Here is a 19,198-nt window from a genome sequence, read left to right as displayed (position 1 = left end):
TTAAATCCTGTTACCTAACAGCAACCAAGTGACAAATCTAACCTGTCCTTAGTGGCACTCTGCCCTGGAAATTCTTATGGATTGTGCTTGTACTTCACCTCATAAACACAGGCCAAGCACAGGAGATTAAAGTTCAAGCCAATGCTACCTCCTCTCTAGTAACTGCACACTGCTCAGCAAAATTATGTAGTCACGTTGAGTCAAACGGACAGTACGGTTTATTGACAAACAAGAGAATTCAGCAGTACTTGTGACTCTGTAATACACTACAGATCCACCATTGGAAGATACATTTTGGTCTGCCATATGTTCTGCCATATGTTCTTCACACTAAAATTGGTTCTACCATTTATTCTCAATGCATGAAAGATATGGTCATTATTCACAGGAAGGCAATTAAAATATAATGCCCAAATTCAGAGACCACCTCCTAAGATAAGATAGCTTGCAGTGACATATGGCTGGCTTCATCCTGCATTGTGTATTATTGCATGTGTTATTTCTCATGCTGTGTTTTTGAATGCGTTGCGAAAGTTCTGTGACCTGTAGACTAAAAGGCTGCAAATAGCAAATGTATATTGAAAAATACCAGAGTTGACAAATATACTTTCACACAATAACTGTGAGGATAATATTATAGAACACATCTGTAAAATATTATACATACATGGCAATTCAATGATCACCATTGATGAGAATTTGTTTTAGAGAAAAACCTTTTAGATTGTCTTGCCAGAAATGGTAAAAAACATGGAAGAATTTCACATGATGGGCCTTGGAAGCCGATTCATTTTCAGTGTTAATTATTCTGTTATTAAGACTTTTGAAATCCACTACACCTAAAATTTGATATAAGGACATGACACAGTTGTCTCTGCAGTTTCAGCCAAGTCATCAAAATTGTGTATGGCTAGGTATGGACCACGTTAATTAAACCATGTAGAGTTGGAGTGACGAAGAGAGAAGGAACACGTCTTGGAGAGAACAGGATTACAGCCATCTCTGTAATTGGCTTTCAATAGGGCTTTTTTAGTAACCTCTCTTGAACAGCCGTCAAACAAGCAATAACAAGCTCACAGGCTAAATGAAACCTTGAACGGGATGGGCAAGGTTCCTGAAAAAATATGAACAATTGTTAAAGGTTTTCAAAGACTTGATATCTGATAGCAGAATCATTTGCCATCCCCAAAAACTCCTCCCTGCTTGATCTCGAAAGTTCTCACGTAAACCTTGGTTGTTGGGGGTAGGATTGACCTCAGCCAAAGAAGAGCATGGAGGAAACCGGATAAGAAGATTTGGAGGTGATAGCATTCACTTACTCAACGTGGAACATTTTAGAATATCCTACACAAATCAGGATTACTGCAGTTTAATACTTCTCACAGGGAATTTAATTGAAATGAAGAATGTGAAATGAAATTTCTATATTCATTTTATTTACTGAGAAGGTTTGTTGTTTGGTTCAGTACAGGTCTGTCCTGTATCTAGTGCACAGATCCAAAACAAACCAGGATTACGCTACTGCAATTCATATACTTTTAATTTCTAAATGACGTAAAGTCACATATCAAGAATTCAATAGGATAAAATATGTCTGAGTTATACTGTTCGGGCAGACCTTAACAGACCTTTCTTGGCTCCTTATTGACCTGTATCAACAACACTAAACGAAGGAAATCCCCTATGTGCACAACAGTGAGATCTGAGGAAGCTCCTTCCTGCGTCTGTACGTTCTTTAGATGGAGGTCTATCCCAGTCACCATACACAGTACCCGAAAAAGTCTAAAGGTACTGCATCTGCTGTCACTGTGGGATATCCCACAATTTTAGGTTTAAGCCACGATTTTAATGACCGAAAGAGAATTTAATGTCTATTCCTCATTGAACCATACACCAAAATCCAGTCGATGGCTAAATGACAAAAAAACACTACAATACATCAAACTTAAAGAAATGTCTAATGTCCCATGACTATCCTCTCAGAGAGATACTGTCAAAGATGCCATCAACTAATCTCAGAAGGAATTACTAGGAATACAGAAGATTTATACGCAAATCATGAAAGAATCAGTCAGTATGAACAGCAACCATTTCATTCCATCATGCCAACTTTGCACACCTTCACCAGCTTGCTGTAGTATGAATAGAATGCTTAGTCTGTGTAATACCTTAATTACAACTACTTAAATATCGCCACTTAACAATGTCTCCAAACTGTTCCAATAGCAATACGCCACAGATATGAAAGCAACCATTTAAATCAGGATAATTTAAAGAGTCAAACCTCTATTTAGCTCTACAACATTAGCATTCAGCCTTACCTTACACTGCTGTGTCCTCTAAAAGAGCCGAAAGACAATTTCTCTCTCAAAGGCCATGTAGCCTTACCCCATTTGCTGCATTTGAGTTCACAAGGTGTACAGAAGTATAGAAAACATTTCTCTGTGTCTGAGAAAAACCGAACGCTGTCCTCTCGCAGCTAGTGAACAACCCCCAAATCCATCACAAGTGCTTTGGACAGTGCGGCTTGGTCATTATCCGCATTAGTGACTTACTGGAATTACAGGCGCACTCAGAACGTCTCTTGCCAGACGAGAGAGGAGGTGCCATTGGTAAGCTTATATATACCTCAGGTCAACGATGGTCACAGGCAGAAGTTCCACGGAGAAGGCTTCACAATTCTGATGAACACAAGTTGAAGAAGTAAACACCATTTTTTGGCCAGAAATAGTGCTGTCGTCATTTGAGATCTCAAGTACAATGTCTGCAGCCAGTGCACTTCCTCGACAAATGTATCATCTTGCCTTGAAAAAGGTTTAAAGCTACCTTAAACTTACCAGGTAATTTTTTATGTTGTTTTCCTTCCAAAGGTGAAGAACATGAAAATGAAGAACACCATAGTTTCTCACTCCGACTCAGAATAGCCGCAGTAATAGACTAACTGACCCAGATTAGTGTGGTGTAATCCGCGGATTACTGCTAATCTGGAGCCGTGAGACCACTAGTGTTTATTTTGGCTGTGCTGGTACATGCCTGACTTTTACAAGATGAAAATCATATGGCACAGGGATTCTGCTGGGCAAAACTGCTGCTGACGCAATGCATCCCAGTAAATATTTCCGGTTGGCTTCATCACTTGCTACATATTGGCAACCTACAAGATCCAGATTATTAATATTGTTATGTAGTGGAGCATGGTAGAATTCCTAGCCAATACCTTAACATTACATTTGGAACAGCATTTTGTGAAGAGTTAAGGAAGACCAACGAGAATAAAGACACAAAAAATTGTATGAACTTAGATATTTGTTTTAAATTACATCTTTAACAGGTGACATATGGATCTTTTCTTTACCACAATACACCGTTCTTATGGTACAATGGTTCAGTCCAGGTTGAGTGAGCCAGCCCAGGTGGCTAGAGGAAGTGAAATGGAATGGTTCCAAACAGTCTGCAAACCATTTCCACTCCCTCTCTCTCTCTTCTCCCCCTTTTACTCACTCTCAGTCTCATCTGCACATGGGCAGTCTCTGCACGTGGGCAGACAGGGGAGAGATGTGAACCCCTCATGCCGGCCCTTCTGGCTGAGCGGGGTCCTGTTCGGCGCCGCCCTCAGGGCTCTGCTGTTTGACGTACTGCTGCAGCAGGGCGCTGAGGTGGGCCGGGTGCCTGCTCAGCATGGACACCGTCTGGGAGGACATCAGGGTCAGGCTGCCGACCAGCTCGCCCTGCGTGGTGATCATGGTGGGCAGTTTGGAGTAGTCCAGGATTCCCTGCCGGGACAGCAGCGCATTCTCTATGCAGGCCCCTAAGTAGAGAGATACATACAGTATAACTTATTTGTTGTTTGTTTTTTATTTATTTATGTTAATTGTGCTTGCACATTTTATGTAAACATGCTTTGGCAAGGTTGTATTGTATGCAGTCATGCCAATAATTTTGAATTTGAAATACATGAAGATGAGATCTTTGCAGAAACAGCCAGTTCAAACTATTTTCCAACTGATTTCCCTATACAATGACCAAAGTAAAGGTAGTGAGGTATGGACAAGACTGAAAGATTTGGATTGACCATAAATGGGCAGAAACACTATTGGGTCTTTCTTGTAGAGTTAGACACTGACTCTGGAACAGGTGTGGCCTGGCTCCATCACAGATCCATAGAGCCGAACAGAAATCGTAATGCCAAATATATCATAATAAAGGTCAAAGGGAGTAAAAACATAAATGCTTGCTTTATGTCTTGCAACCCAGTGTTGATTGTTCTGGTACACTCCAAAAACAAGACAAAAAACAACACTTTAAATTTCACTGATTGTTCTTTGCTCAGTGACAAAAGCAGCTTGGCAGGCTCGCCAGTCAATCAGAGATATGCCATTTTGTGAGGTATGTAAATGAATACCCAAAGCTAGCATTGTAAAATGTAATGATTTCTCCCTTTTGATTACATATAAAGCACGCATAAAGTAGGTCCTCACCCAGGAGTGTTATCTGAGGGCTACCTCGCAATGAAACAAGCATCTGTCTCGCTTTGGGCTCTTTGCTGACAAGCATGACAGTTGGTCCTGTGAACAGAGGCTCCATGTTTCTGTATGGACTTCCAGATAAGAAAGCCCTTGTGACCTGCAAAGACAACATGCCAAAGACAAACAGAGTTTTAAACTATTTTGCATGTCTATACAGCACAATCATGCTAGTCTGTTTTATACAAGGCCAACGTTTCCAAGGGGTCTCTCATGTTTGGGCCTTTACCTCCACTTATAACTATATAAGATACAATACAATGAGCCTCTTAACCCATGTCAACACATTACTATATTGATTCTTGACTGTTTTCTTTCAGGAATTCTGAAAATCAACCAAATGAGGTGGAAAAGAGCCAACTCTGTTTTTACCTGATTAGGAAAGAACTTGACGCTAATGTTGTGCTTGTTTAGCCGGTGCCTCAGGATCAGCATGTCCTCCGAGTTGGAGGAATTGTTTTGGGCCACAGCAATCATCTTGTTCTCCTTGAACACAGCCTCCAGATCTCTCTTCAAAATCCTCATCAAACCACTCTCCTGTTAACAAAAGGAAAAAAACTTTAAAAAAAAAAGAGCAATAGAACTTTGTGCATACATTCTGGTCAATGTACTCAGTTTAGGCAAGTTAAGTTGTAATGCAGTCTCACGGTCTCATTTATGTTCCATTCTGAATTTAACTTTCCTCATGTGACTCAATCACCCCCTACTAACCTCCACATTCCTTTCGGGACGGGGGGCCACAGAGCCCACAGGAGGCCCGGGCTTTGGGGCAATGTATTTGGTCACAGCTAGCAGCTTCTGCTTGAGGATGTGCACTGGCTTCCTGTGACGAGTGACAGCCTTGGACCCATGACGGACACTTTGAGTCAGGGGCAGCCATGCTGTGGAATGAGAGGGGTAAAGGTAGGGCTTTAATGTATTTTCAAATAAGGCTATTCTGACCTCAATATTAAGCTATTAACATAACACAGAAAAAAAGAATCTTCTCAGATAAACCTATTGAAAACAGGCAGAAGGGAAGGTTGGCAGATATATTCTCCATTTACAAAGCAAATGTAAAGGATACTTCAGCACCACTGTATATACAGAACATTACACAAAGTAACTGCAGATGTTGTTACAAATAAATATGCCATCATACAACCCGCTCAGAGCAAGAACATCACCAACACAACACAACCATATTATGCTAGCTATGTAAATACGGCATAAGTTTCCAGCGCAACAGCATACCTGGTTAAATAGCAGTTTGATTCAACACACACATGTATAAACAAAACAACCTATACATTTTTCATAGTTTATTCATACTGTAACGCTGCTTTGGAGAAAAACGTCTGCAAAACGAATACATGTAAATATAACGTTGGAGTTAGCTAACATAAGCCAGATTTGCAGTTAGCCATCTGCAGAGACAATTTGAAAGTAGCCAACTGCTCAGGTAAACAAGTCTGTGTTGTCGTTACTGAAAATATATTCTGACCAAACAACCAACATTTTACAATTTCAACAGCTGTAACTGTTGAAACTTCCAAACGTATGCATATTAATACGCTGTAATTACCCGGCCTGGAGAACAGTTTACCGCACAAGGTCGCTGCCATGTTGAAACAACTACCGGATATGACGCACCTAATCAAGCAAACCTTCTGTGTTGTTAAACTAATCGTTTTCAGACAAATCTTAAAATTTGCTACGGTACCCAGTTGTAAACATTGTTTACCATTTAATACATTAATATGGTTAATGCAGGTATCATTTATATTTTCTCATTTGAAGGTCTAGGGGGGATGTTACCAAACTCAAGGGGCGTATTCGATTGCATTTTCGTAACAGTCGACGTAATGAACAAAACGTGGTGACGTTCCCCAACATTTGGCGCTGTTGTACAATCATGATAAGTGTACTGAGTGACATTGCATTGAGGAACATTGGAAAAATAGTTGGAGGATATTGTAAACCCTATGCCTTCCTGACACCTTGCAAAATTAGGCTTAATTCTTTATCGTTTTGCGCGAAACCGACAGACACTGCACCGCTTACTGCCATGGATTTGAGTGATATGAGAAAGAAATATAAAGGAGACGATCAGGTAGGATAACGTCGTGAAACTAGCCCAATCTCACCTCACTTAACCTTTAACTGTCTTGTCATATTACTGTATTTTTCTGAATAGAATGTGTCCTTCAGTTTGTTGTAAGTGTCACAAATGAAGTTATGACAAACTAGCGTTAGAAATCATGTTTCATATCTAGCATGTTTGACCTAGATATGATGACTTTAAAAATGCACTAACGCAGTCAAATAAGCAATTATAAGGAGAATACAACAGATGTAGCTGGCTATAACTGCAAAGACCAAAATAAACTGTGCGGCCGGTGTCTTTCATTGAAGTAGTACATGGAAGCTGTATTTTTGGTATTTAAAATGTCGATTTTTCTTTCCTGTTAACCCCTACCTCATAGTGTTTTGAAGAGGACCAGCTGACTTCCCTGGACCCTATTAAACAATTTGGGAACTGGTTTGATGAAGCCACAAAATGCCCAGAAGTTGGAGAAGCTAATGCTATGTGCATTGCAACTGCTAGCAAGTGAGAGTCCAGCAACCATCACCTTTGTCTTGTCCAAAGCACAAGATTACCACACAGGCACTTCGTGAAAGTGGTGCTTTCCATGTAGCCCTTTCACCTGTGGCTGTTTGCCTCCTCAGAGACGGACGCCCATCTGCTCGCATGGTGCTGCTGAAAGGCTTCAGTCATGAGGGCTTCCGCTTCTTCACCAATTACGAGAGCCGGAAAGGCCAAGAGCTGGTGAGTGCCATCTGAACGTTGCCCCCACAACTAAAGCCTGCAACTGTAATGACTTGAGCTAAACAGACACTTTGGTCAGGAAACATCCTGTGAGAGTGAGTGTATTGTTCACCTTAAATGACACTGTGGTGTGCTTGTTTCTTCAGGAGAGCAACCCACATGCTTGCCTGGTGTTTTACTGGGAGCCTTTAAACAGGCAGGTAAGAACAGTGTATATTTCTGAAGTATTCTTTCTGAAGTATTCTCTTATGGCCATTTGAAAAACTTGGCTCATATAGTGTAAAAGTCTGTTGGTGGATTTATTACAGCTTCAGTGAACCTTGTGGAATGTCTGCACCAGTGTAACATGACAAATAAGGCATGCCCACGTGCTACCAAGCTGTATCCTGATCCTTTCTGCCCACCCTATACTGGCGTGGTGGTGTTTCTCCTTAGGTTCGCATTGAGGGAGCTGTGGAGCGAATCCCTTACCAGAGCTCCTGTGACTACTTCCACTCTCGTCCCAAGAGCAGCCAAATCGGTGCCGTGGTGAGCCGGCAAAGCACCTTGATTCCAGACAGACAGGTAAGACACGTTGTCAGATAAATGTCTGAATATTGTACTAAACATGCAATTTCATCAGGGCACTGTATTTGTAGGGTTATATTGAGCTAGAAGGTTATGTGTTTTCTTGCTTTGGCAAGACATCAGATGAGCCTTTAAACTGTACAAATGTACTGTGAAGTATAGATGCTCAGTCTGTATGTGTGTGTGTATACAGTGGGGAAAATAAGTATTTGAACCCCTGGCGATTTCACAAGTTTGGCCACTTGCAAAGAAATGTGTGATCGATAATTGTAATGGTAGGTGTATATTAACAGTGAGAAACAGAATATCAACAAAAAAATCCAGAAAAATTCATTTTATAACATATATGACTTTATTTGCATTTGATGCAAAAAAATAAGTATTTGAACCCCTAGCAAAACTGGCTGACAAAAATGACTTAGTACTTGGTGGAATAACCCTTGCTGGCAAGCACAGACGTCAGACGTTTCTTGTAGTTGGTCACCAGGTTTATACACATCTCAGGAGGGAATTTGGTCCACTCCTCTTTGCAGATCCTCTCCCAATCTTTAAGGTTGCGTTTTCAATGGGAGGGAATGAGGGAATGAGGTTCAAGCCCAATATTCCACGTTACATGGCCCCATCCATAGTCCCCTTGATGCGGTGGAGTCGTCCTGTACCCTTGGCAGAGAAACAGCCCCAAAGCATAATGTTTCCACCTCCATGCGTGATGGTGGGTATGATGTACTCTTGGGGTCATATTCAGCATTCCCCCCCTGTCAAACACGGCAAGTCGAGTTGATGCCAAAGAGCTTGATTTTGGTATCATCTGACCACATTCTGTCTCCCAATCCTCCTTAGAATCATTCAAGTGTGCAATGGCAAACTTCAGATGGCCCTGTACATGCGCTTCCTTGAGCAGGGGGACCTTGCGAGTGCTGCAGTACTTCAAAAAAAAACGGCGTGGTGTGTTGCCAATGGTTTTCTTGGTGACTGTGGTCCCAGCTGCCTTGAGATCATTCACAAGCTCCCCCTGTGTAGTTCTGGGGTTATTCTGCACCGTTCGAATGATCACTGATACCGCACGAGGGGATATCTTGCATGGAGCCCCAGACCCAGAGCGATTAACATTTGTTTGGTGTTGCTTCCATTTACGAATAATCGCACCAATAGTTGTCTGCTTCTCACCAAGCTGCTTGTCAATGGTTTTGTAGCCCATTCCAGCCTTGTGCAGGTCTACAATCTTATCTCTGACGTCCTTGGCCAACTCTTTGGTCTTGCCCATGGTGGTGAGGTTGAAGGTGTGAAGTATGATTCTTTGGACAGGTTTCTTTTATAAACATCACCAGTTGAGATCAGGTGTACCTTGTTAGACCTAATAAGGACTAATCTGTGTGCTTCTTGGGCACATAACTGGTCATTGTGAGCCAGAATTCTTGCTGTTTTCTTGGGGGTTCAAATACTTATTTTTTGCAAATAAAGTCATAAATGTTATAAAATTCAGTTTTCTGAATTTTTTTGTTGATATTCTGTTTCTCAATGTTAAAATACACCTACCAATACAATTCTAGATCACACATTTCTTTGCAAGTGGCCAAACTTGCGAAATTGGTAGGGGTTCAAATACTTATTTTCCCCACTGTATACCTTTGATTGCATCACTTATTTTATGTCAACACTTATCTATCAACACTTAGCCAGTGTTTTAAAGAAGATGTATTCTCTTTTGCAGTACCTGAGACAGAAAAATGCTGAATTAGAAGAGATGTATAAGGCCACTGATGTCCCAATGCCTGACTACTGGTGAGTCATCCTGTTGTGACACTTCTTGTGTAGAAAGACCTTTTTGTCTTTATCCATGTAAATCACACAGAAAAGATCAGTTACGACAACGGCAATCCTTGGTTCAGCCATATACCGTATGACATCCTGTGCTTGGAGTGTGGGAGTCAAAGTTCACAGGATGTACCCATGTCCATTACGCCAGTCCAGAGTGTGCTTGATGCTTTTTTCTCTCTCTTCCTGTAGGGGGGGCTACATAGTAAAGCCTCACACTGTTGAGTTTTGGCAAGGCCAGACCAACAGGCTCCACGACCGTATAGTCTTCACACGGCCGAAAGAGGGAGAGACAGCACCGGGGGACTTGCAGCACTTGGCTGAGGGAGGCTGGGTCTACCAGAGGCTGGCCCCTTGATCGACAGGACAGGCCTCCCATCAGCTATAAAAAAACATATACTTTTGTCACACTGTTAACTGTGAATCAAAATCTTTCTTATTAATTATGTGAAAGGGACAATACATGGACATTTCAAATCTCCCTCAAAGCCATTTCATATTCTGAGTTGCTGTTTGGTCACGAGATGTTCTGTCCTCACATGACTCCATTATGTAAAATGTGCATGCAGTTAGAACAGATGATTTTTACAAATGGAGGACTGAGGCTAAACCTTTTCCTCAGTGGTGTTGGTCTCATGTCTGGCCTAATGTCAGGATAGGCTCTGAAGAGTACCTAAGTCATTCTGCCTCATATACCTGTGATTGGTACGAGCTGATGTCAATACTTTCCCTCAGAGACCTCTCAGCACTCAGAAGCCAGTCTTAAAGCACAAGCTCCTCTGCCTTTGAACCTGTATGAGGCTGAGTCTCATACTGTAACAGGAAATGGCTTTTTAGAGTTACAATCCTTTGACCTCGTGTCCACATGTATGTACTGAAGAATGCATGGAGAAGAAAGTGTGTCTAAGCTTCCTGTGCTTCTGATTGTGTTGTGTTGTTTCATAGGTGCGTAATTCACCTTCCTGAAAGCGAAGAATACATTCTTACATGTTTAAGTGCTATGATGTGCCAAGTTCGGTAAATCTTAATTTGTGCAGTATTTAGAGCAAACTTGACTGTGTGCCGTGATTCCAGTGGTGATGTTTACATGTCAGAATGTGCATTTGTGAATCTGAGATGCTTCTAGTTCTGTCATGATGCACAAAGTGTGCTACTGCAATATAGTTAAAGAGAACGAGACAAGGATACAGGTCTACAATAAAGACATTCTTGAATTACTGAGATGTTGTTTTCATTTCGGTCCAGGAGATGGCAGTGTTGTGCCAAAAAGCATCAGAGCTGACTGGTGAGCCTCATGAACTTTTCTCCAGTTACATTTTCACCTGGTGGTTACTTGAGTTACACTACCACTACTTACTGGAACCATGGCAGATCTGTTGCACTCTCACTGTAAATAAGTAATGAAGAAGTTCCCCAAAATGTATGTGTGTGACATGATTGTATGAAAAGTCTTTTTTAAAGGTTCCTTTAGAGGTTCAAACAAATGATGCTAGACTTCCAGACAGACAGCAAGAGGAGTACCCTCTTAATCTCACTTTAGTGATCATAAATATATCCACCTGCCATAGCCAGTTCCCTCCCAACCACTCCCTGATTGCCAGAGTAAAATGATGCGGCTATCCTTGAAACTGAGATAAGAGTAATCTCAGTTAGATAAACCTGAGTTGGAGTGGAGTGGAGGCTACTTAAACAAGCCCCAACACCATCATGTCATTCACTGAAGCATTAACAAGCACTGCAATCAGCATCCAATCAACTGTACTTCATTTCTTTGACTGGGCCAAGCAAGAGCACAAACAGTCGTTATCATGTAATGCGTGACCATACCACACCATACATGTGGAGAACTATGCACATGATCATCCTATGTGATTGTCTTGCAGAAATCCCCAGCTGATAGAAAGATCAGGAAAGGTCCCATGCTATCAAGAAATAGGATACTAATCAAAAAGCCTTTGTGAGTGAGTATGTAAATGAACACCTCCCCTGTGTTACAGACTTACTGTACACAGTATAAAAGGACTTCCCAGTGTCTTCCAGTTTAAGTGAGGAGCAGTCACATATAATTTCTCATTCATTTAAGTGCGTGAATAAAGCTTTAGGACTGTGAATCATTCTGTATATCTACACAACAGCACACACTTATAAATCTGCATACAAAAATTCATAAATGTTTGAGTGTTTATCTCAACATGAGTCTGTGGTTTCTTTGGAGTGAGTTAGTCTGTGGTCGTCACGTGGTTCTCGTCAGCCATGTTGTGTTCGGGGAAGAGGTTGGGGTTTTCGGCCAGCGTGGCGCGGATCTTCTTCTTCTCCTTGAACCTGCCGGAGTGGGAGACCTTGACGTGGCGGCCCTTGGTGGCGGACTTGTCCACGATCTTCTCCAGCCTGGCATTGAACTGGCTGTCCGTGGGGTCAGAACACGGGACATCCTTGTTGTCCGTGTTGTTGGTAAACTCGGCTGGGATCTCATACAGGACTTTAGCCTCCGACTTTTTCTTGCGCAGGAAGGTCAGTTTCCACCAGGATGGGTCGGCCATGACAAGGAACAGGAATTGAAAGCAGAGACCTGTGGTGGTAGTGAGGGTACAGATCAAAACAAAACATGTCATAAAGTTGTCAATACAGATGTATAAATTGGAGCCCAGGTGTGCTTGTGTCAATCCCTTACTAAGGAGAAATTCTCTTCAGAATTTTGCAGGATATGTGTAGTGATTTTAAAAGACAGTAACAGCGTACAGTACACAGTAGTCTGGTGGTTATGCTAAAATTGCTTACAGCACATTATAAAAGATTGTATGAGTTACCTGTCTTGACTCACATGGTTATGGTGAGGATTATTCACTGAACTGATACAGAGGGCAGATAGGCCTACAGTACATTTTGTGCAATACGTGTTCCTTGTACTGAAAACGTGCAGAAAAATATCAAGTTCGTGGGTCTCTTTTATCGTAAGCTTTTCTGCACAGCTGTGCTGTCATTGTTGATATGGAGTTAAGTGACAATCGGCACGCTCAATCAGATACTGTCAAGAAGACTAAAAAATGACTCAATGCACAACTTTTCCCCAGTCTCATGAACTCAGAAGCTTCCACGCTTCTTTGGCGGATTAGTGTCTGGAAGTCACAGCCTCTATGTACAGACAGAAGTCCAGCCAGAGCTATCTCTGTCCCTCTCTTGATCTAAGCAACTGAAAAAGGAAATAGAGGAGGACACCTAACTCCAAGCCTTCACTGAAAAATTCATGAAAATCACCAGTGTATCCTCTGTCAGTTCACTGGGACCCAGTATGAGCTATAGATAGCAGAAAACTCATCATTTCATGTTTCACAACTTCATTGACTCTGTGAAAGAGCCAGCAATTTGTCATGTGAGGCCGGACAAAAGGATGAGCAGTAGCCTTTGTCTCTATAGTTCCAATGCATACATATTATCTACATTTGTACAATTAGCTTTGGCAAACACCAAGCAACAGGCACATACACAAACACACACTAACACACACACACTTTTGCAATTGTTTTGCCCTTCCCTCAATGTCAGATGCTCGGGTGTGTCCTGTCACCTGGCAACCTCTCCCAAGAGAACATTTGCTCATTGAGGATGCTTATGTTCGCACACTATCTGTTTCTTCAATAGCCACTGCCAGTTCTAATCTTTCAGGGTGGGGTAAAAGATATATGAGAAAACTGTTTGAGGCGTGCATCTTTTATAGGCATCACACAAATCAAAGAGATAGGGTTGAAGAAGCACACCCTTAAAACAAATTCTCCTTTTCTTGAAGTGGATTTATAGCTTCTGTGGTGAATTCTGTGTAACGATCCATGGAGATAATTCACTTTTTTTGCTTATGGAAGGGAGGGACATGAAGTACATCTTTGGTTTTCAGAAGTCCTAGCACATACAGACTGCTGTGGAAGTTTAATACTCCAAGATTATACAATAGCGTAATACCACCACATGACACCTACCGCTACTCTGCATTTAAATAATGACCAGACTGAAGCAACACCTTTGCTTAGTTGTATCCAGTTCTGGTGGTGTTGGAAGTTACAAGAGATCAGGTTTTGAGTTCCTCACTATAAAAGGTTATGTCCTCGTCTGGCTTAACAGAGATCATTTTATCCCCTTTGTGACTCGATCTGTCTGTGGACTCTTGACCCATAACTAGGCTGATTATAAAATCACATACAATCCTGAAACGCTGAACAGAAACAGTCCTTATAGCGATTCATTAGAAAATCTTTTTTGACAAAGTAATCCAGACACTGGCATACGTGGCACATACTTTGAAATGTTTACGATGCAGGTTGGACAGCAAGTGAGACATCAAAGCCTCTAGCATCTTAGAATTGTAATGTTTGTTTCCATTTCAAAATCTCAGCAAACTTAGAAGCCTGGCGAAACCCCTTCCTGCCAGTGCTTAATAAGTTACTTTGTTCTGTTTTGTGTGGGTGAGCAAAGGCACATGAAAGAACAAGCAATCACTAACCAATTTCAAAAGGCTCTTGGTGATACAATGTTTGACCAAGGCGACGGAAGGTGGCCTCAAGGGCATCCTGGTCTTGCAATAAAAATGTAAGCCGCTGACAAAGATGGGGGGGGGAGGGGAGGGGGGGGGGGGGGCGCTTCTCGTCTGGGGCCCCTTGAAACCAGGTTTTCATCAAATCTTCTTAGTCTGGGATTGGTGAAAGTTATTGTTGTAATTCACAGCCACCTGATCTAGTGATTGTAGATGTATTTGGTGCTTTGGCCTGGGCAGGTAAGCTGTCATAATCACTCCAGGAACTGTCGAGTAGAAAAGTACTGCGTGCCTAAACTTTCACTCTCATTACTTTCATACCCTGGGAATGACAGCCAACCATGTCTTTCTGTCTACCAATAAGGGATGACAGATGATCACCTAATACAGAAAGTTCCCATAACAAGAAACCTTAGACTGAGATATCACACTGCTCACATTTAAGTGCATTTTCAATAGTGTAAAGTTCATTGTTGAAAATGCCATACAAAAAAGGGAAAAACATGCGAAGATTTTGAACTCTGATGAATTTATCGAACTGATTGCATCCTATTGCATTTTCTCTAGTGAAAGCGTATAAGAAACCAACGGCTACTTTTGAATTTTGAGCTAAGATTTAATGGTGGCTTTCAGAGCAATTTGATCAGCCATCCTTATATGCAAACTCTGCATGAGGTAGGCCATTCAATGTACGCCAAAAAGTCAGAATACCCTGACAGGCGGTGGGAATCCCCGCAGAGCTATTAGAGCCAGCGTAATCGCACGGTGTAAGCAAAGTTCTCACCTAAATTATGAAGGGCTGGTGGTTCCTCTGTCCTCTTGAAAGCCAGTCACTTCAGACGCAACAGTGTCCCAGCAATGTCAGGTGTCAGGCGATAGTACAATGTAACATGCTCTCTCTTATGAAAATCATGTTGCTCTGTAATTTCAGTGAGTTCTTCCTCTGTTCTGTCCAACTGTTCTTGATAGTCTGTCTAAACCTCTCCTTCAGTACAGCTCCTGAAAGGGAAGGTGCAAGGGCACAGGTGCATCTCTCTTTCTCTCTCTTTCTCTTTCTCTCTCTCTCTCCCTCTCGCTCTCTCTCCCTCTATCTCTCTCTCCCTCTCTCTCCTCTTACACACACACACACAAGCCAGACACAATGTCACACAAGCACACAGTTTCAGTCCAAGGCGAGTGTGAGGGCCAGCCCCTTGCAACCTGAGTAAATGGCAGAGCCATGTGATCAGTAGGGGAGGGAGAGATCTTTCATTCCCAGACGGCCCAGTCCTACAGCTGTGTAGTGTTTACTTTACATTTATATAGGCAGAGACATAACCTCTGTAAGTCATGACTCATCAACGTATGTTAAGATGTGAATTTGTATTGTTTACATAAATTCTGCATTCTATATAGGTCAATGCCAGCAGTTAATTTCTCTGTGTAACATGGGAATTCCCAATATTATGAAATGAGAAGGACGTAAATCCTAACCCGGGAGAGTGTGCTGTCTGATCACTCAGTTCTACATCGTCCTGCTCTGTACCAAAACCCTTTGTGCTTGAGTTAAGTGCACAAGAGAAAGACTCATGCTTTCCATTGTAGTGGTTTTCTCTGTGGCTCTCTTGTGATGTGGCCAAATTAAAAGTAAGGGACGGGGGTGGGGTGGAGGTTGGTTTGTTCAAACAAAGGGGTACAAATGCCATGGCAGCTCACACTACTGTAATACAAACACAGCTGGCACTGTCTCCTTAAGGCATCAGGTTCAGAACTGTAAGTCATTTGGTAAACTCCCCAACCAGTCTCATCCAATATGGGTATGCCATGATACAATACTGTATTAAATGCAATATTTCAGGAATCATTCACATTTGACCGAATCATAAAGGTTTAATAATGTATTCTGCTGTCTGGAAAGATACAAAACTACTTTTCCATGACAAAGTTGAACTGTTGTGGAACACTATCCTGTAATTAAGTAGATTTCTATCTTTTTTTTTGTGTTCAAATATAGGATCCTTGCAAGACAGCCATCGCCAACCCCATGCCTTTGAGAGGTCTTCAGGAAGAACTGACCTCAAGGTTTTGCATTTATGAGGGGAATCAGAGATTGTGGTTCCAACCTTGGCTCCGATAAATATACATTTAAACGAATGGGAAAGGAGCCATAGTTGTGGTGCCCCTTAACTGTTCCAGCTTTTGTTTTTCCACCCAAGTCTTAAAGCTTAAGCGTCTTAAGATTAAAATTCTGATTGCTAGAAGGTGGAAGAAAAGGGCCGTCAGTGTAATAAATAAGCTCCATTTAAACAGCTTTCCAACAAACTTGCCTGATGTGTAAGGGTCTCCCTGTTCCTGAGAGGGATCAGTTGTACGGTCCTGAGTGTTATATATTTTGATGACTTACAATCATAGTGATAGAAAGATGACTTACACTGAGAGTGATAGCATCACACTGTTGCAAACATCACACATTCAGAGAACACACTATTTTTGGATTTGTGATATTTCTTAGGAGAGCAATAAAAGCAGACTGTGTAGACGGGAGAATCGGTGACTACACCAGTGTACGGACAGTCACAGAAGGGGAGAGAAAGCATCTCAATGGTTGTCAAACTTCAAGGAATTTGGTTGAATTCTTGACCGTGATAAGCTCATTAGGTCAGTACAAAGCTGAAATTAATCCAAATGATCATACTTGGGCAATGAGTAAGCGTCCAGTGCCCACAGTGCTTCACTGGTAACAGAAAAAGCCCTGTTAAGGCATCTTACAAAGCATCTGACTTTATTAGCCTTTCTACTGTGTGTGGTATTAAAGCAGATTGTCTGCGTTGGTGTTTTTTTTTCTTCTTCCCATTGAGACTCCTCCTTAAGTAACCATTTCTCCTACTGTGTGTTCCATCCAGCAAAAGTCAGATTGTAATCTCTTTGTACCAAGGACCACCCTGAGGTGCAGGGTGGGAAAGTTTCACTGAATGCCATTGAGGTGTTTCAAACCTGAGCCAAATGACGAATCAACAACCAGACACCAGTGATGAGATGCTACACTTCAAGCAAACACAGAAATCCTATATGAATAGGGGGCTATGAAAACACTTTGAAAAGAGGAGTATTTTTTGTTGCACTTACAGACATTGTTCGTCGTTTAAAATACCGTTTAGTTAGTAGCAAGTGTTCACCTTAAAAGAAGTGAGCCTTCTTTTATTCTCAATAATGGTGGAGCACCTGCTGCTCCTCTGCAATTGAACAGCAGCTCCTCGAAGCAAGGATGCCATCTGCTGGCAGGAGCAAAGATTGCTCACGCAAGGAGAGTTTTACAATTGGTTCCTTCGACTTCCGCGAACCTCGTTCTGTGATAGGCCAAATCTAATTTTACGTGGCAGTTTCCTGTAAACATCACAGTCTGGCATTGAAGCTCACTGTAACCATACAGGCTAACGTTGTTATAAGTTGAGATGCTGTCAGGTTAATGTTTTAGAGTTTAAATAGTTGTATTCCATTGGAGACACGATGGAGGTGGGTGAACTGAAAAGCCATGATGATTCATTTTTAACTTTAAATGATCTTGCATATTTAGCTTACGAGAGTTAGTTAACGGTAGGCCTACAAGCCTCCTCTTTTAAAGCTAACTGTTAGCTGAGATCCATCTATTGACAGCTGGCTGCAAGGCGACCAGCAGTGGTGTTTGAATAAATGGCAGACTTACTGAGAGTACTTAATGAGAGTACTTAATCACTTGTTCGGTGGGATTGTGAAGCACATTGAACTACATTGCACATGTTATGCACATAAAGAACATGTTGTAATGGCACGGTAAGGTACAAGAAGAGTAGCATAACTAATGTGAGCAGTGAACTGTATAATTAATGCACACATTGCTTGAGTTTATGTGTCGGCAATGTGTTTGTGTCTTTTATGTGTCGGCAATGTGTATGAACAAATCAGTTATGTGTGTATTTTGTTTTGTTGTTTTTTCCAGAAAAATATACAGGCGCTGCCTATCGACATCCAAACCGGTAAACTTCTTGGTATGGCCATTTCTACTTTCATTTCTGTCCTGTCCTATTAATTTGAATAAGTGAAGGAATTTACACCATCAATACGTTTATACGCTTGGGTGTTACAATTGGTTGACAAAAATGAATGCACGCGCATATAATATTTTATATGGCTGTGGTAGCCTACATTTAGCTCAGATTGAGGCTTACTTGTTGAGTGCTGTATGGCTTCCTTGTAACTGTTGTTTCCAACCTTGTTTTTTTGCAGACTGGGTGGTTGACCGGAGACACTGCACACTGAAGTGGCAAAGTGCCATGTTAGAGATCCGCGAGAAGATAAATGCATCAATTCAAGATATGCCAGAGAACGAGGAGATTAAACAGCTCCTGTCAGGATCCCGTGAGTGCTCCTCCCTTTGTGTGAATGGATGCTGATTGCTGATGGAGTAAAAAAAAGTATATGGAGTACACCTCGTAACTGCTACTGAACTTTAATGTGTTATTTCATTGCAGACATCCACTACTTTTACTGCCTAAGGATAGTGGACATTTTGAGAGGGACTGAGGCGTCCTCCAAGAACATTTTCGGCAGATATTCATCTCAGAGGATGAAGGTGAGAGCTAAAGTGCCAGACTCATGGTGCCCTTGTGAGGTGTGCTGCATTGCTCTTTTGTCACGCAAATCTTCTTTGTCATTTCCACCAGGACTGGCAAGAAATCGTGTCTTTGTACGAGAGAGACAATGTTTACCTCGGTAAGCTGTTTGAATATTTCTGTAGATATATGTATATATTTTTAGATATGGGATGTAGCGGATGCTTTTGCGACGTACAAAACGTTTAATAAAAATAGAGTAAAAACACCAATGAGAAAATTAAGCAATAAGCATGCAATTAATTTAATTTGCAATGCAATTCAATTCATAAAATGTATTATTAAAGTTTTATAGTAGAGTAAAACCATTCATTATTACTATAATAATAGTAAG

The 19,198-nt window shown here is 41.6% G+C and overlaps 4 protein-coding genes across 6 annotated transcripts in view; 2 read left to right on the top strand and 2 right to left on the bottom strand.

Annotated features, from left to right (window-relative positions):
- Positions 1–3,299: 3,299 nt before the first annotated feature.
- On the bottom strand, positions 3,300–6,189 carry mrpl10 (mitochondrial ribosomal protein L10). Its single transcript, XM_080833812.1, has 5 exons — positions 6,088–6,189; positions 5,235–5,404; positions 4,896–5,060; positions 4,479–4,623; positions 3,300–3,808 (listed from the first exon to the last, which is right to left on the bottom strand). The coding sequence occupies exons 1-5, from the start codon at positions 6,125–6,127 to the stop codon at positions 3,567–3,569; spliced, it is 762 nt and encodes a 253-aa protein (XP_080689938.1). The 5' UTR covers positions 6,128–6,189; the 3' UTR covers positions 3,300–3,566.
- pnpo (pyridoxamine 5'-phosphate oxidase) lies at positions 5,373–10,931 on the top strand (the record flags this gene model as incomplete). Of its 2 annotated transcripts, none has more annotated exons than XM_080833810.1 (7): positions 5,373–5,426; positions 6,989–7,113; positions 7,233–7,332; positions 7,479–7,532; positions 7,768–7,896; positions 9,611–9,681; positions 9,907–10,931. In XM_080833810.1, 7 exons carry the CDS (start codon positions 5,373–5,375, stop codon positions 10,070–10,072), a joined length of 699 nt encoding a protein of 232 aa, XP_080689936.1. In that variant the 3' UTR covers positions 10,073–10,931. The 2 variants fall into 2 exon arrangements, with proteins under 2 accessions (XP_080689936.1, XP_080689935.1); XM_080833809.1 differs by lacking the exon at positions 5,373–5,426 and adding an exon at positions 6,418–6,615.
- Positions 10,932–11,933: 1,002 nt separating this feature from the next.
- On the bottom strand, positions 11,934–12,273 carry prr15lb (proline rich 15 like b; the record flags this gene model as incomplete). The annotated part of the gene is made up of 1 exon (XM_080835861.1): positions 11,934–12,273. The coding sequence occupies exon 1, from the start codon at positions 12,252–12,254 to the stop codon at positions 11,934–11,936; it is 321 nt and encodes a 106-aa protein (XP_080691987.1). The 5' UTR covers positions 12,255–12,273.
- Positions 12,274–16,739: 4,466 nt separating this feature from the next.
- Positions 16,740–19,198, top strand: part of cdk5rap3 (CDK5 regulatory subunit associated protein 3) — an 8,145-nt gene continuing 5,686 nt past the window's right edge. The window contains exons 1-6 of one of the 2 annotated variants that reach the window (XM_080835750.1): positions 16,740–16,873; positions 17,119–17,728; positions 18,192–18,240; positions 18,479–18,610; positions 18,724–18,824; positions 18,916–18,964. In XM_080835750.1, the coding sequence (XP_080691876.1) occupies positions 17,723–17,728; positions 18,192–18,240; positions 18,479–18,610; positions 18,724–18,824; positions 18,916–18,964 (337 nt within the window). In that variant the 5' untranslated portion in view covers positions 16,740–16,873; positions 17,119–17,722. The remainder of the gene's footprint in view (positions 16,874–17,118; positions 17,729–18,191; positions 18,241–18,478; positions 18,611–18,723; positions 18,825–18,915; positions 18,965–19,198) is intronic. The other variant, XM_080835751.1, reaches the window with a different exon arrangement.

This window comes from Sprattus sprattus (genome assembly GCF_963457725.1).
Source record: "Sprattus sprattus genome assembly, chromosome: 3".
Taxonomy (NCBI): domain Eukaryota; kingdom Metazoa; phylum Chordata; class Actinopteri; order Clupeiformes; family Clupeidae; genus Sprattus; species Sprattus sprattus.
This window is presented reverse-complemented; position numbering and strand designations above follow the sequence as displayed.